Consider the following 14,045-nt stretch of genomic DNA (forward strand, 5'->3'; position numbering starts at 1 on the left):
ATAAATTAGAGTGATCTATTTATACAGAGACAGAATAGTCACACTTCTATATTAAATATATATCTATTCATGCATTATATTACATCTATGTCTGTACTCCAACATTATAGACATTACATCTCTATATAACAAAATACCTCTATAGATCTATTTATATAATGGAGTACACATATATAGCTATATCTATTTCTATATATATAGATAGATAGATAGATGTAACATATATATATAGCTAGATACATTGTCTGTATAGCTACATATTACTTACACTTGAATCCAATTATAATGATGTTTGAAGTAGTGAAACACCATATATAATCAAGTCGAATGACAGTTCCACACTTCTCCAATGCTTCTCAATGTGTCATTGCAATTAGATTGAAAAAATAAATCTTGTTTACAGCAAAGTTGTTCTGGAGTGAGAAAAATTAATTTAACTATGAAAGGGTTCCGCTGTATTCCTTACTGTAGAAAAGAAGCAAGTATCATGCTAGAATTTTATATAGATCTTAAATCTAAGTCACTGTGGATTCATTAATTGAGAACACACACAATGACTAGTGGAGAATATAAATGTATTACATTAAAACCTAGAAGATGTACCTCTGGGGAAGCATGACAGAAAATAAAAGAAACAATGCTTAATTTAGTACATCCCCTAAAAGAAAAAAAAAGCAATTTTTTAAAAAAGTATGAAAAAAATACCAACCTGTTTTGCAGAGAAGGGAAGAAATTAAGTCCGAAATTTTAAATTGAATCTTGGTAAACCGGGGGAAATCTTATGTCAATGAAGAATACATTTCAGTGCTCTTTTACCAATTATTGCTGATGTCTGAAATGATGTCTCAAACTCTTTTGCTCTTTCAATTGAAAATTCAGTTTTTCTCTGTGTTGTTTTAGGGCCAGAACAGTGTTGAGTTGCAATCAAAACTTTTTGCTCTATTAATTAATGGTAAATTAATCTACAGCTCAGATTCTGGGCTGTAAAAGTGGAGAGGTTTCTTTCTGGCAGAAAAAAACCCTAATCCTTCAGGTAGAGTTAGATGGAAATGTCAGTAAGTTGGAGCTAGATTTGTGGCTGTTCTGATCAGAATCGCTTTTCACTTGGGCAGGAAAAAAACAACCCACAAAAGAAACAAGCCCCTTCCTCCTTTGTGCAAGTGGAAAAAAAGCTTCTATATAGTGTTACAGAATTAGCATTAAACAGCATAGGGATTAAAACACTAAACAAAGTCAGAGCCCTTGAAATGTCCATGAAGATAATTTTCTATCAAAGTCTTGTTTGAATTTTCATAAACCAATTTAGTTCAGCTTTGGCCGAGAGGAAAATAAAAGCTATTTAAAGAAAAGTTCTTTCCAAATCTTCTTCAGAAGATTTTATTTTTACTCCTGATCCTACCACCCCTAGGAGGGAGTGGGATTGTCCTGGTTTTAAAATCTAAGGATTTTGGCAAAAATTAGTTAATATTTACATTGCAGCAGCATCTGGAAGCCAAGTATTTCAGCACTTCATTGTGCTAGGTGCATTATGTGCACTATAAATGAAGGTCTCTGGCCCAAACTGCTTATAGTCAAAGACCCTGATCCATGTCCCCAGTTGAAATCAATAGGACAAAAGGTAGTAAAAAAAATTCAGCACATGTGTAGGTGTAGTGCAGGATTGGGGCCAATAAATCAAACAAGCGGGCTGAGTAGGAGGAATAAAAGAGGAATTTTTTTTTTTTTTTTTAAAGTAAGATTTAGGTTTCAGTTCCACAAATACGTCCCCATGCACTTAATTTCATGCATGTGCGTAGCCCCATTGATTTTAGTAGGGCTACTGGTGTGTAAAGCCAAACACGGGAGGAAACGTTTGCTGGATCAGGGCCTTAAAGTACGTTACCGACACAAACCTCCTACTTGTAAACCTGATTCCCAGTCTATTGAAGGGAAGAAAGCCCTCAAGGGGGAATCTAGGGCTAGATTCTTCTAATACTACCAGCCATTCAGTGCCTTTGGAGTCATTCCAAAGGCAAAAACAAAACAAGCCTCTCTCTCTCTCTCTCTTCAGAAGGCTCTTCACAGATTACCTGCAAAGGGAAAATAAACCGGGCTTGTACTCCTGTATGCTGCTTTATGATGAATACCGAAAATCCGAATGTATCCTTTTCTCCTCTGATTGTTTTATGTTTAAAATTCAGCTTCTGTCTGACTCAGGAAGTTCTATGATGACTAGAGCTGCTTTGATTTTACAGCTTGCCTGACAATTTGGAGTGAACTTTCTATCTTCCAGATTTTGTTTTTTCTTTTGGGTCAGGGCCTACCATTTTGTTCTGCATTGTACCGTGCTGAGCACATTATGGCTAACCAAATAAGTAACAATATTTTACTTTCCCCACTGAGGCGCAAGACAAGCAAATCATTCAAAAGAGGTGGGCTAGAATTTCCAGAGGCTAGTCCTAAAGCAAGTAAGCAAAGGTCAAAATAACCACATAGATGGGAACCGGGTCAAACAATTTCCCCAAGTAAGGATTTGAACGAAGTCCAAAAAAGGTTTTCTGAAGCTGATGTTGGAGTCCGGTGGAAAGAGGATTTTTCCAGATAGTAATTTCCTCCAGGGAAGGTATCACCTGTCTCCCCATTATACCTCCCTTTATTGCTTACTGCAGGACTGCTGGCCTGGCCCAGCCCTGCTACCTTACAATTGCCGCCTGCACCTGTAGCCATTCCTCTACTGAGAGCTTTTAACTCTCTCTGTGCTGCAGGAGAGGTTCCTGACTCAATTTCAAATCTGGTTGACAATTAAACCTAGACTTAGATCCAGGACGCACAGAAATTAAAGAACAAAAAAGACCCAGCAGATGGGTTTCCTTCAACTTTGCCAGTGCAGGATTGCTCCCTCCCCACTGTGAGAGTGTGCCATCTATTTTAATTGTAAATGGCATGCAATGGGGCTCCGGGAGACTGCTCTGCAGGAGATAGATCTCTCTGTCAGGGAACATTTGCTACTATTCAGATTAAATTTTCCTTTTAATTTCATCTCATTATCCCATTTATCTCTATCACTCCCTTTGAATGGTTATAGACACTTCAGGTTGCTGTATGGCGGTTTCTTCCCAAAGGTTGGTGTGTACCTAAAGATATGTCTGCACTGCAATCACGGGCTGTGATTGTCATATAGACATTCCGGAGCTAGCTTTAACCTATCTAGCTCTGGAAATGCAGCAGTGAAGTTATGGCAGAGTGGGCTTCAGCACGGGATAGCTACCTGAGTGATTACCCAGGTGGGCTTATATAGCAGCACTAAAGTCTATGCTGCTACGACTTCATTGCTCTGGTACCCACAGTAGCTCGCTTAATGCTAGTTCTGGTACATCTACTTGAGCTGCAATCACACCCCATGATTGCAGTATAGACATACCCTCAATCTGGCTGCCAATGCTAGAGAGGACAATTTACTAATTTTGGTACCAGACATAAGAATTTAGTCACATGCTCTATACAAGAGAGAAAGACAAAGACAATGAGAGTAATTTTCCCTCACTTCTAGAGAAGGCGTGTTAAACCATAGAATTATCTGGATTATGCGATTTAATATGCTCAGATTCTTCAATACAGGTGAGATACAGCGTGCTGCATGTTGACCACGATACACAAAGGGGACTTGGGTGATGCATGGGAAATGGGGGTGATTAAACCTTAACCTCTAGGTTGCTTGTGGACACCTAGGGCTAGGTCAGCCTTGTTCTAAAGTTGTTAGCTGATCGTTGGTAGCACGTGTAGTAATAATATTTAGCTCTTTTATGCTATTTTTATCTGCAGATCTCAAAGCCCTTAAAAAGATGATTTACTCCAATTTTATAGATGGGGAAGCTAAGGCACAGAGGGGCAAAGTGACTTGCCCAAGGCCATTGAGCAAACCAGAGGAGGAGACACGAATCAAACCCCAAGTCTCCTGAGTCCCAATCCAGTGCTCTATCGCCTAGCCCCCCCCACTGCTTCCCAGTGAGTAAAATGAGTTGGGGGGTCTCAGCTCAGTCTCTAAAAGACAAGCATCCATTTTAGAAGAAAAAACCCGCACAACCTGTATAATGGTATGAGCCGTCTCATTCTACACGAGAAGTTCTTGTCGGACGTAGCACGGGAGGAAGTTGCTTTGTGTCTGAAACAATGGAACAATTCAAGGTCAGCAGGCAAACCAATATGTCCTTGAGAAAGGCTGTTAACAGCCAAAACATTAGACGTGCTGTTTATCTGCCCTAACACCGTTTAGCCCACGCGAATCTCCGGGTGTTGCATTACATGTTAAAGAAACACTATGGGATTAAGTCTTTCTTCACCTCCATGCAAACAGCGTGATGTTCCAAACCAAGTCAGAAGCCAAAGAAACAATTTTATACTTTTAAAATCAATTTCACGTTCCATTTTTATTTCAAGTATTAGCTCCAAGCTATTTACAAATAGCCAAAAAATATGAAATCCAATAACCTGACCTTAATTTTAGTGCTTCTGTCTTTGCGGATAAAACTCATTTAACTTGAATGGCAGTGTGGTGAGTGGGTTGAGGAAGGGGCTGATGCACGGGCTTTATTCCCACTTGTGCCACAACTGTAACACCCTAAGGCAATTTTGTTCAGCGGAGAAATAAGTACAGAAGCTTTGAGACTTTATAAAGCACAGTAAGAATCCTCAATAGAAAATGCTCTATTAGGCCATCGCTATAGTACCTATTGCTGTGATATTCACGATTGTATTAAAGGTATTATCACTAGAGTTTACGTTAACCTAGGTATATGGGACTAGGCTTTATATTGAAGTACTAAATTATTTTGCATAGGTGCTTGGAGCTTGGTGGATGCAGGGAGGAAAAAGGGATGAAGAGATAAGAGCTTAAGGGTAGATTTTCCAAAGCACTTAGCCTTGGTCCAACTCTGCTCTCACTCAAGTCTATGGGAGCGTTACCATTGACTTTAATGGGAGCAGAATTAGGTCAACACTAAAAGCTTTTCAAAATCCAACTCTAAAGCTGTGGGCTCCTGCTGACTTTATACCTGTGCTTAAGATAATGGCATGGGAACATTGAGCACTGACAATTCAAAATCACTTTCAACCCGTCTCAACAATAGGAATCTTTCAGGAGCAAGACAATGTGCATTAGCTTTTGGAGACACAAGCTGCCTTAACAGATATTTATTGCACCAAGGAACTGATGTTCTAACTATCCCAAAGGCAGAGGGGAAAGTATGCATGGGATAGGGGGTGCAGGAGAAGTTTTGCTATAAGAAACAAATGAGGAAGTTGTCAAGAAACCCCCTGGACACTTTTTTTGTGTGCGCAAAAGTTCAAATAAGTTTATTGAAATGATCAAACCAATTACCTAATCGATATGCGTTCCTCAGCAAACTCTGCCATTGAACCAAAAGGAGATTTTTGGAACAGGAAGCACATTCCCCCTGACTCCAGTACCCAGGAGAGAAACCAGAAAACAGGAAAAAAGGGAGACCTGGAGCATATTTTTTCTTGCTAAAGATTACACAGTTTTACAAATAGTGCTAAGAATAGACCTTCACGTTTAAATTATATTCAAAAAAGGAAAAACAAAAGAATTTCCAGTAACTTCAGTAGACAAATCAGTGAGGCAGAAGATTGAAAAATGGCTGCCTGCCTTCTCCATGTAATGGAGAGGGAGTTTGCTTGAACGTCTACAAAAAAAACCAACAGCCAAATTATGATGGCGCATGTACTGAGAATACACACCACAGCTTCTGGGATGCTTTGCATTTTCAGATCTGTACATGGACAAAACCAAAAGCATGTCATTTACAAGCACAAATGGCAACTGATGGAGGAACAATTTTGTACTTGGAATCTTTAGGGTCCAATCTACTGCGAACAAAGAAAAGGGTCACACTGTAGAGCAAAGACTATGGGTATGTCTATACTACATACGTTGACGGAAGGGGTTTTTCCATCAATGTAATTAAGCCACCTGAGAGGCGGTGTTAGGTTGACAGAAGAACTTGTCTGTTGACCTAGCTGCATCTACACTGCTGGTTAGGCAGAAAGGCACTCAGGGTGGGTAATTGTTCACAGCCCTGAGCAATGTAGCTAGGTCAATCTAATTTTTAAGTGTAGACCAGCCTATGATTACGTTTGTTAGTGGTTTCCCAAGATCATGCTGTATATTAGGCCTAACTGTCCACCCAGGGTACATACTTAAACTCCCATGAGGGTTAATAGCAGTTTCTAACACACACATGGATGCATCCTTTGTTACAACTGTACATCCCATACATTTGCTGTTTTAAGCAATCTAGCTGTACCATCTGGTCACATCGTGGATATTCAAGACACACACAAATCAGAAAGCAAAATGTCACAGTATCTAACCTCATTATACAAAGCTGTGTAATGTTCTGATTTGTAATTCCCACCTAGTTCCCTGTAAACTAGGTAGTTAGAAAATCCATTCTATGTAAAGGCTTATGTGCATGAAGTAACATCAATAACAAAACAATAGCTGGCAAAAGTAGCACTTGGTTAAAGGACGCAGGAGGGGGTTTTTGTGTGTTTTTTTTTTTTTAAATAAAAACATAACTGGACCATTTATTGAACTGGCAATGTCTACAAATACAGAGCATTTCGGCATTCTGGAGCATTAGGCATCAACTAGAATTAGGTGAAAATTTCTGCAATTTTATTCCTTTACAATTTTAGGTTTCCAAAATTCTATGAAATTGCTCAGAAGCAACCTCATTTTAAATGGGAATATTGTGCAAAAATAGGACCCAATTTCCAATGGGCAATACAATTGGAAGATGATCAAATTTTGAGCATTTTGAATTTTGTGCGATTCCCGCCCCTGCATTCAAGAGCTGAGCATCTGGATGTGTAAAACATTCCCTTTTTTGGAGTGGCCTTTTTTCTTACCCAGCTGAAGTCTACCGAAATTTTTATACAAAATGCATAGTCTGCTGCCTGGACAGACTGTGAATGGTTCTATAACACTGGCTAGAGACAGCCTGTTCCCCAGAGTGGTGAAATTGCAGTGTCTGTGCAGTGGCTTTTGCAAACCTGGGCGGATCATTGATCTGGTTTATATGATAGTGCTAAATCTCATACCTGTGAAGAAGGCGTTATCCTTGTTCACTAAAAACCCTTGTTTTTCTATTCAGTTTTCCCATTCCTACCAGGTCCATTGTAAAAATAACATTTAACTGTTGTTCAGAGACAACATGGCGAGAGCACCAATTTTGTTTCTGGATATAATCAAAACTTTTCACAGGCAAAGAAACTTACAAGCACATACTTGGCCTTTTGTAAGATCCCATCGAATGTTTTAATTGACTTTATTTCCTTCTCTAAAACCAAGATATTTAATTGTGCTAAAACAGTTGGTCAATAATTACAGTGTCTCGTTAATACCAGTTACAATGCCATAAATATACCCAAGATAGGTGATTACCGTTCTATAGAATTAGATCAGATATTCCTTTGTATCTGCATCAGTCACATAACCTGCACAAGCTTATGACTGATGGGCAACATACTCATACAGTAAGTCAACAGGAGAAATAAGCTTCTAATATTAAACAACCATATCTTCATAAAATTTTGTTTTATAATAAAATATCTTATTAAACACAACTTCTTCTATGTGTATGTATGTATATATCATACATGTGTTGGCTTGGCGTTCCATTGCAGGGCAGCAAATGGATTTACTGCCCAAATGGGCAGAAAATACATCCTCAGTTATGCTACAGCTTATAAAGCACATTCTGCAACAAGAGTCCTTAAAAGTAAAACTTTATATTACACTGTCACCATTTCATGGTTCTTTATTCTTATTGGATCAAGTCAGGTCATATGGATTCCATGTTAAACATGCAAGCCTTGGTCTGTTTTATATTGCTCATCTTGATGTTCCCAGGAGATCAACTCTTACAGCAGAAGACCAGGCACAAATAATTAACTTATCTTGAAACCTCTTATTTCTACGTTTACTCTAGATGTGGAACCAGTCTCAGCTGAATAGTTCCTGGACACTGAATCTGAAGCGTATGAGATTATATCCCTCCCTGGACAATCCAGGTAAAATATGAAGAGAATACACAACTCCAAGAATATAAAGGAGTTCAGTAACTCAAACAAAAGCGTCATGAGAAAGAAAGTGCATGGGGAGGGAGAGGATGTTAAAGAGCTAAGGTCAGAAGTTCATACGTAACTAGAGCCCTGACTTCACTGCTTGAAAAACATTTTTTAAAAATGTAGTTGCTTAAAAGTCAGTGTAAAGTCTTCAACTTGTCAAGGTGACAGAGGAATAAAGGAGGGCCCTGTAAAGGGAAGCTTTACATCACTGTAAAGCTGTAAATCACAGCTGTGTGATTTACAAGAGATACATAAAAGGGCTGAGGATTTCACGGCAGGATCATAAGAAAGAGACCCAGCTCTAAAGGAAAAAAGTGCCTATTTAAAATCAGCACGCTATGCCCATGGAGAGTTTGGTGGAGGCCACGAGGGAGTGAATCTGGATCGTGAACGTCCGCTTTACAATCAGTGAGAGTGGTTTCTCATCTACTCACCTTCTACAAACGGATTTAAGTAAAACTGATACCGATCTTAAACAGGAGGTCCACATTAAATTGGTAGGTGGAAAAGTGCTAGATTAGGATAAATTCCTGGAGTAAGAGTAAGAAATAGGACTCTATACTAAGGAATAGGACTCTGTCAGGAGAATGATTTTAGTCTTTCTACTCTCAACACAAACTGTCCGAAGGGTAAGTGTTTGTTAGTGGATCTTGCAGGCAATAGGGAAAGGACATTCAAAGCAACTCCATTATGCTGTTCAGCATACTGTTGTGCTGTTAATTTGGATTCCCAGTTGACACAAAACCCATCCAAGAACAGCCAGAGTTTTCTGCAAATTAGCATATAAACATATTTGGCTAAAATACTGTTAATTCCAACCTTCGGTAACATCAGATGTGCCATTCAACTACACACAATGCCAGAGGTCTAGCGAAGTTGAACAGTTTGCAAGAGATCAGAGTAGAAGTGACTACTCTAGATAGTGAGTTTTGGGAGGAAAATATATATATTTTTTTATTTGTACATTTTCTCTCTCCCATTTTATTTACTCTTGCAAACAAGTGTAGTTTAGGATGCTCTGAATACCTGAGTTCTAACTCAAGCTGAATACTGCTTAAAATCCTTTCACTAACCTCCACAACAACAAAAATGTAAAGCGATCACTTTGCTGGATAAACAGCAATTCAGCTATTTATAACCAGAGTCAAATAACTGGGTGGACAAATGCTGAGTCCAATCTTTAATGTAACAGAAGTACTGACCAAATTCTGCACTGAGCTCTGACTCCCTTACTGATGGACCATAATACCCCTCTTAGCTTGAAGAGCTGACCATTCATGCTAAATTCACGAGTATACCGGAAGAGTAACAAGAACATCAAGGTATCAGACATCCTGAAACACACACACACACACGCTGAAGTCAGTTATCTCCTCTTAAGTTCATTCACATCGGATGGTGGCATGTCTCTCGCAGATTTGGGCACACTACCTGGGCTAAGAAGTCAACTGGTATAAAAACAAAACCTCAACCCATCAACCAACCTAAAAACCCTGCAAAAAGTCTTTAACTCGTGTGTGTGTGTTTGTGTGAATGCACAAAGCCAGAAGAGGTTATTTAGATTTGGGCTCCACAAAAAATTTGTCTCCATCCTGAATGCCATAAGAATGTAATGCCCGTGAGTTGTATTTCATCTCCTCGGGACCAAAGGGAACTTCGTGGTCAAAGTAGTAGAGCAACATGTTGCTTGTTGACAAATGCACTACCGTTTTTAATTGTTTCTTGAATTCTGCCACCGTCTGATCTAGACGGATGGATATTTCCTCCACCTTATCTTTGAAGTGAACTTCAACCTTCGCGCTGCTCCGGGGCCGAAGATCCACTACTGCTAAGGGTTCCAGCTTTCCGTATTTTGTGACTAGCTCATGATACCTAGAAAATAAAAAAATAGAAAGCTACGTCATACCTGCTCATACAATTGTCACACTGCTCACAAATTACTTGTGCTCTGTAACTATAATACTGACACCTTCCACCTGCAGATCTCCAAGGGGTCTCTGCAGATAAGTTGCAAGGCTCAATTAATTCCTGTGAGTTAAGCATTGTAACCATTTTAGAGATTGGTAAACTGAGGCTCAGAGGGGTTGAAGGATTTGTCCAAGACACAGAGTGATTCAGCAAAAGCCAAAAACAAAACCCAGGCATCCTAACAACAAGTCACCCTGCCCCTCTTTTTAAGAACTAGACCACATGGCATTCACCAGTCAATCTGCAATCAAGTTAAGAGCCAATCAATTAACTTGAAGTGAAATCTCTAATGAAGACCATCCCCTGTTGCGTGAAGAACACTGTTTAAGACTGTAATAATTCAGAAGTAATACAGAGCCCTCCTCATACACTGACACTGTGCAGGAACAGCAAAAAATGCACCAAATATCTGGTTTCACATTTGCCACTAAATCTTGGAGATTTAAGGGAGGTGCTCATTATAACTCACTAACTACATGGGGCAATATTCATTCCAGATGAAAATTAAATGGCCTTCCACAAAGGATGAATCTAGACCGTGATGTTTGTACTCTATCATTTTCCATACAATGCTTGGGAAGAAGTACACATTTTGATACGAATTGCCATACTAGGAACAAAAGCAGAAGAGCCATCTACTATAGTAACCTTGTCTCAGACTATGGCCAAAGCTGCAAAGGAGCAAAGACATCAGACTGAATGGAAGGCAGAATATAGTGTTTTAGAAGGCGGCATTATCAGCAACTCAAGATGTGTATGGAACACCTGTATACTGCTCTGAAAATACTCATTTAATCAGTTAAGGAAACTGAGAAAAGTTATTCAATAACTGGAAATTCAAACCACCTATCTTGACTTTGGGAGAATATTGTTCTAACCATAGCTTACGTCTATTGCCCAAATACGTAACAAAAAAAGTATCAGAACTAAATAATACTAAATAATAATAGTACAAAGCATTTTGGTCAAAATTTTCAAAAACGAGTGAGTTTGGGTGCCTCAATTTTAAGGTACTTCAGACACTTTAAAGGAACCTGATTTTCAGGAAGCGCTGCACACCCATCAGAAGGCCACTTTGATCTGATACGACATTAGACTTTCTCTGAATCCAGCAAGCTGCAGCATGGATCACTGAACTTTCCCTGGCTGGAGGAGGGTGCGGAGAGAAGTATTGGCTTGGTGGCCATGTGGGTTTGATGGAGTTGTGAAAACAATGAAAGGCTTATCCGCATGAGGAAACTGACCAGTAGAACTACAACAATCTAATTATACCCCTGTTGCTATGCTGGGATAATTCCCCAGGGAGACACTCTATTCCAGAATACAAGTGAATAATTATACCAGAATAAGGTAGCTTTTATTTCAGGATTACATCCACCAAGAATTATACTGCTACAGTTCTGCCGGCCAATTTCCCCGTGTAAATGAGCTTTAAGAATTGTCTTGAAAAGGTCCAGGCACAGAGAGATGTTCCCTGGAAGAGGCAAGTCTCTCCTCTACTGCCCGCCGCAGCTGGTATCTCTTCCATCAGGAAAGAAAGGTAGCACTTCTACTGACGGGCTGGGAAAGTGGCAAAAAGTCAACACAAAGTACAAGGTAATTGAAATGACAAAGCTAGAGAGCTGCAGACAGGAGGTAACATTTCAGAGCCTCTCCACAGTGGGCTGCACAGAAAGCTCTTTTTGTTTCCCATCTGACTCAGGGCTTAATGTAATCAGTGCTGTGTCACTGCCCCACTCAGGGGATGATGGAGCCTGGCAATATGGGAGCCCCCAGGGACTCATGTTAAAGGTAGGAATGTTCCTTCACAACAGCAGGCCCTCTGTCTGCACAGAGCGTGAGGTAATGGCCACAGCGCGCTAGGATTTCCCTATCATCTCAGGCGAAACAAGCCTTCAGTAGGGAGGAGTGCCCAAATACAGGCCACTGTCCTGTTCTCACAATAAACAGGGAGATACAATCAGGCCTATTTAGAAAACCATTAGTTCTGAGAGGAGGAAACATATTCCTCATATTTTACAAACAAATAATTAAATTAGCATTAATCACCTTGACACCAGGAATGAGGATTTCCCCAGTACATTTCCTCATGCCTCCAGCAGGAGACAGAGTGAGAGAGAGAATGTGCTTCTCCAGGAACCTGCTCTCTCTGCAGGGCATCTCTTGCTATTTAGGGTCGCCAGTTTTGGTTGGACGTATTCCTAGCGGTTTCGTCCCATGATGTAATCTTTAAAATTAAATCTTTAATTCATGGAGACTCCAGCACAATCCTGGAGGGTTGGCAACCTTAATATTTGCAGAAAAGTAAAGAGTTGGTTATGCAGAGAGCGTGGCAGACTCAGAAGGTCTGTGTGTATCTGAGATGCACCGAGCTCCTGCTGCAAGAGGGCTGCAGGTGAAAAGTGTGGATGAATAGGGGGACCAGTACAGTGGAGGAGGAGAATGAGGGGATGTGAAAACACACACTGTGAACTTGCTGTGTATTACGAAACATTAGCCCATTTCCCCTCCTGGGGAAAAGGCAGAGAAATCTCACAGCCTGTTTCTTGTACCATAATCAGATTCTGCAGTAAAACAACTGTATTCCCCCAAGTCCATAAAGACTAGCACATACTACTCGTTTGGTACTTTGATACCAAGGTAATAGGCACCTCTGAGACTTACATAATCACCTTCCACAGCCTGACAGACACTGACTGCCAGAGAAGACAATCCTGAAGAAGTGAACCTGGCTAAAACAGTTTGATGTTCTATGTATGAACAGGTTTCAGAGTAGCAGCCGTGTTAGTCTCTATTCGCAAAAAGAAAAGGAGTACTTGTGGCACCTTAGAGACTAACAAATTTATTTGAGCATGAGCTTTCGTGAGCTACAGCTCACTTCATTGGATGCTGTAGCTCACGAAAGCTTATGCTCAAATAAATTTGTTAGTCTTTAAGGTGCCGAGCAAGTACTCCTTCTCTTTTTATGTATGAACAGTGGCCCAGACAAGCACGTAACTCATTAGAAATCCACCGATCAGAGGTGTCACTCAAGAAGCAGGCCTTAGTTTTAACACAAGCCACTGAAGGATTGCAAGTTCTACTATACATTTCACTCCTTTTCCAATTCATGCAGCATGTAGGCTGTGAATACTTACAATGCAACTGGGCTGATTTAAAGAGACAGAATACTATTTTCTTTACAGAGAGGTGTATCCTGTTATCTAGCCAAGAGAGACATTTCTGTTTGCAAGCTTTTCATGTACAGACATGTCCAGCTCAGCTGTTTTTGGCAGAATTTCCAGGATCCCTGTATGAGCAATGCAGACGGCATCCCTGCCACTTAATCAGCTACAGCTGCTCTTGATCTAACTAGGAACAGACTTTAAAGACAGGTTTGAGAGCAGATGCCAGACTTGGGGGCGGGAGGTGAGAGAGGTAAGAAAATTCACTTCAGAAACAAGGGACACCAGGTATGTGTCGGGGGAGGGGATAGGGGGTACAATGGTCCTGGAAGTGAAACCTGAACTCAGCATTGGAGACACCTCAGCCATCTGTAGCATGGTCTGAAAAGGCACACAAGCTCTCTGGAGTGGAAAAACAGTCTTTAAAGCTGCACAAGTCTCTCAGAGAAGCTGTAGGGATGAAGGCATTCAGACAAAGAGCTCATTGATCAGGAAGATGGATGCAATGGTCTTTAAAGGCCAGGAACTGGAGGGGACACACATTTCTTTCATCTTCACGTTAAGTCTTACACAGATAGTGTAGAGAGATAGCAAGTTGCTCAGTAAAGCTTCCACCCTAAATCTAAATCCTCTTTACAGGAGTTAGATTATTACTATTTCAGACTGTGACAGCATCCAGAGGACCCAACTAGAATCAGTTTCACTGTGCTAGATGCGCACGAACACATAGGAGAACACAGTCCCTACCGCAAAGCTTACAATCTTCATAGAAGCTTGATGTAT

The 14,045-nt window shown here is 40.3% G+C and overlaps 2 protein-coding genes across 7 annotated transcripts in view; both read right to left on the reverse strand.

The window, feature by feature from the left end:
- Positions 1-4,317, reverse strand: part of TECTA (tectorin alpha) — a 66,096-nt gene extending 61,779 nt beyond the window's left edge. For 4 of the 5 annotated variants that reach the window (XR_013348578.1, XM_077839662.1, XM_077839657.1 and 1 more), the window contains exon 1: positions 269-1,569. Coding sequence is in view for 4 of the 5 variants with exons in the window: in XM_077839662.1 (XP_077695788.1) it covers positions 269-312 (44 nt within the window). In the remaining variant the exon portion in view is untranslated. Of the gene's footprint in view, positions 1-268; positions 1,570-4,063 lie in introns of those variants that run through there. The other variant, XM_077839658.1, reaches the window with a different exon arrangement.
- A 546-nt stretch (positions 4,318-4,863) lies between these two features.
- Positions 4,864-14,045, reverse strand: part of TBCEL (tubulin folding cofactor E like) — a 32,156-nt gene continuing 22,974 nt past the window's right edge. For both annotated transcript variants that reach the window (XM_077839664.1, XM_077839663.1), the window contains exon 9: positions 4,864-10,002. In XM_077839664.1, coding sequence (XP_077695790.1) covers positions 9,684-10,002 — 319 coding nt within the window. In that variant the 3' untranslated portion in view covers positions 4,864-9,683. The remainder of the gene's footprint in view (positions 10,003-14,045) is intronic.

The sequence above is a fragment of the Eretmochelys imbricata genome, chromosome 22, assembly GCF_965152235.1.
Source record: "Eretmochelys imbricata isolate rEreImb1 chromosome 22, rEreImb1.hap1, whole genome shotgun sequence".
In the NCBI taxonomy this organism is placed as follows: Eukaryota; Metazoa; Chordata; order Testudines; family Cheloniidae; genus Eretmochelys; species Eretmochelys imbricata.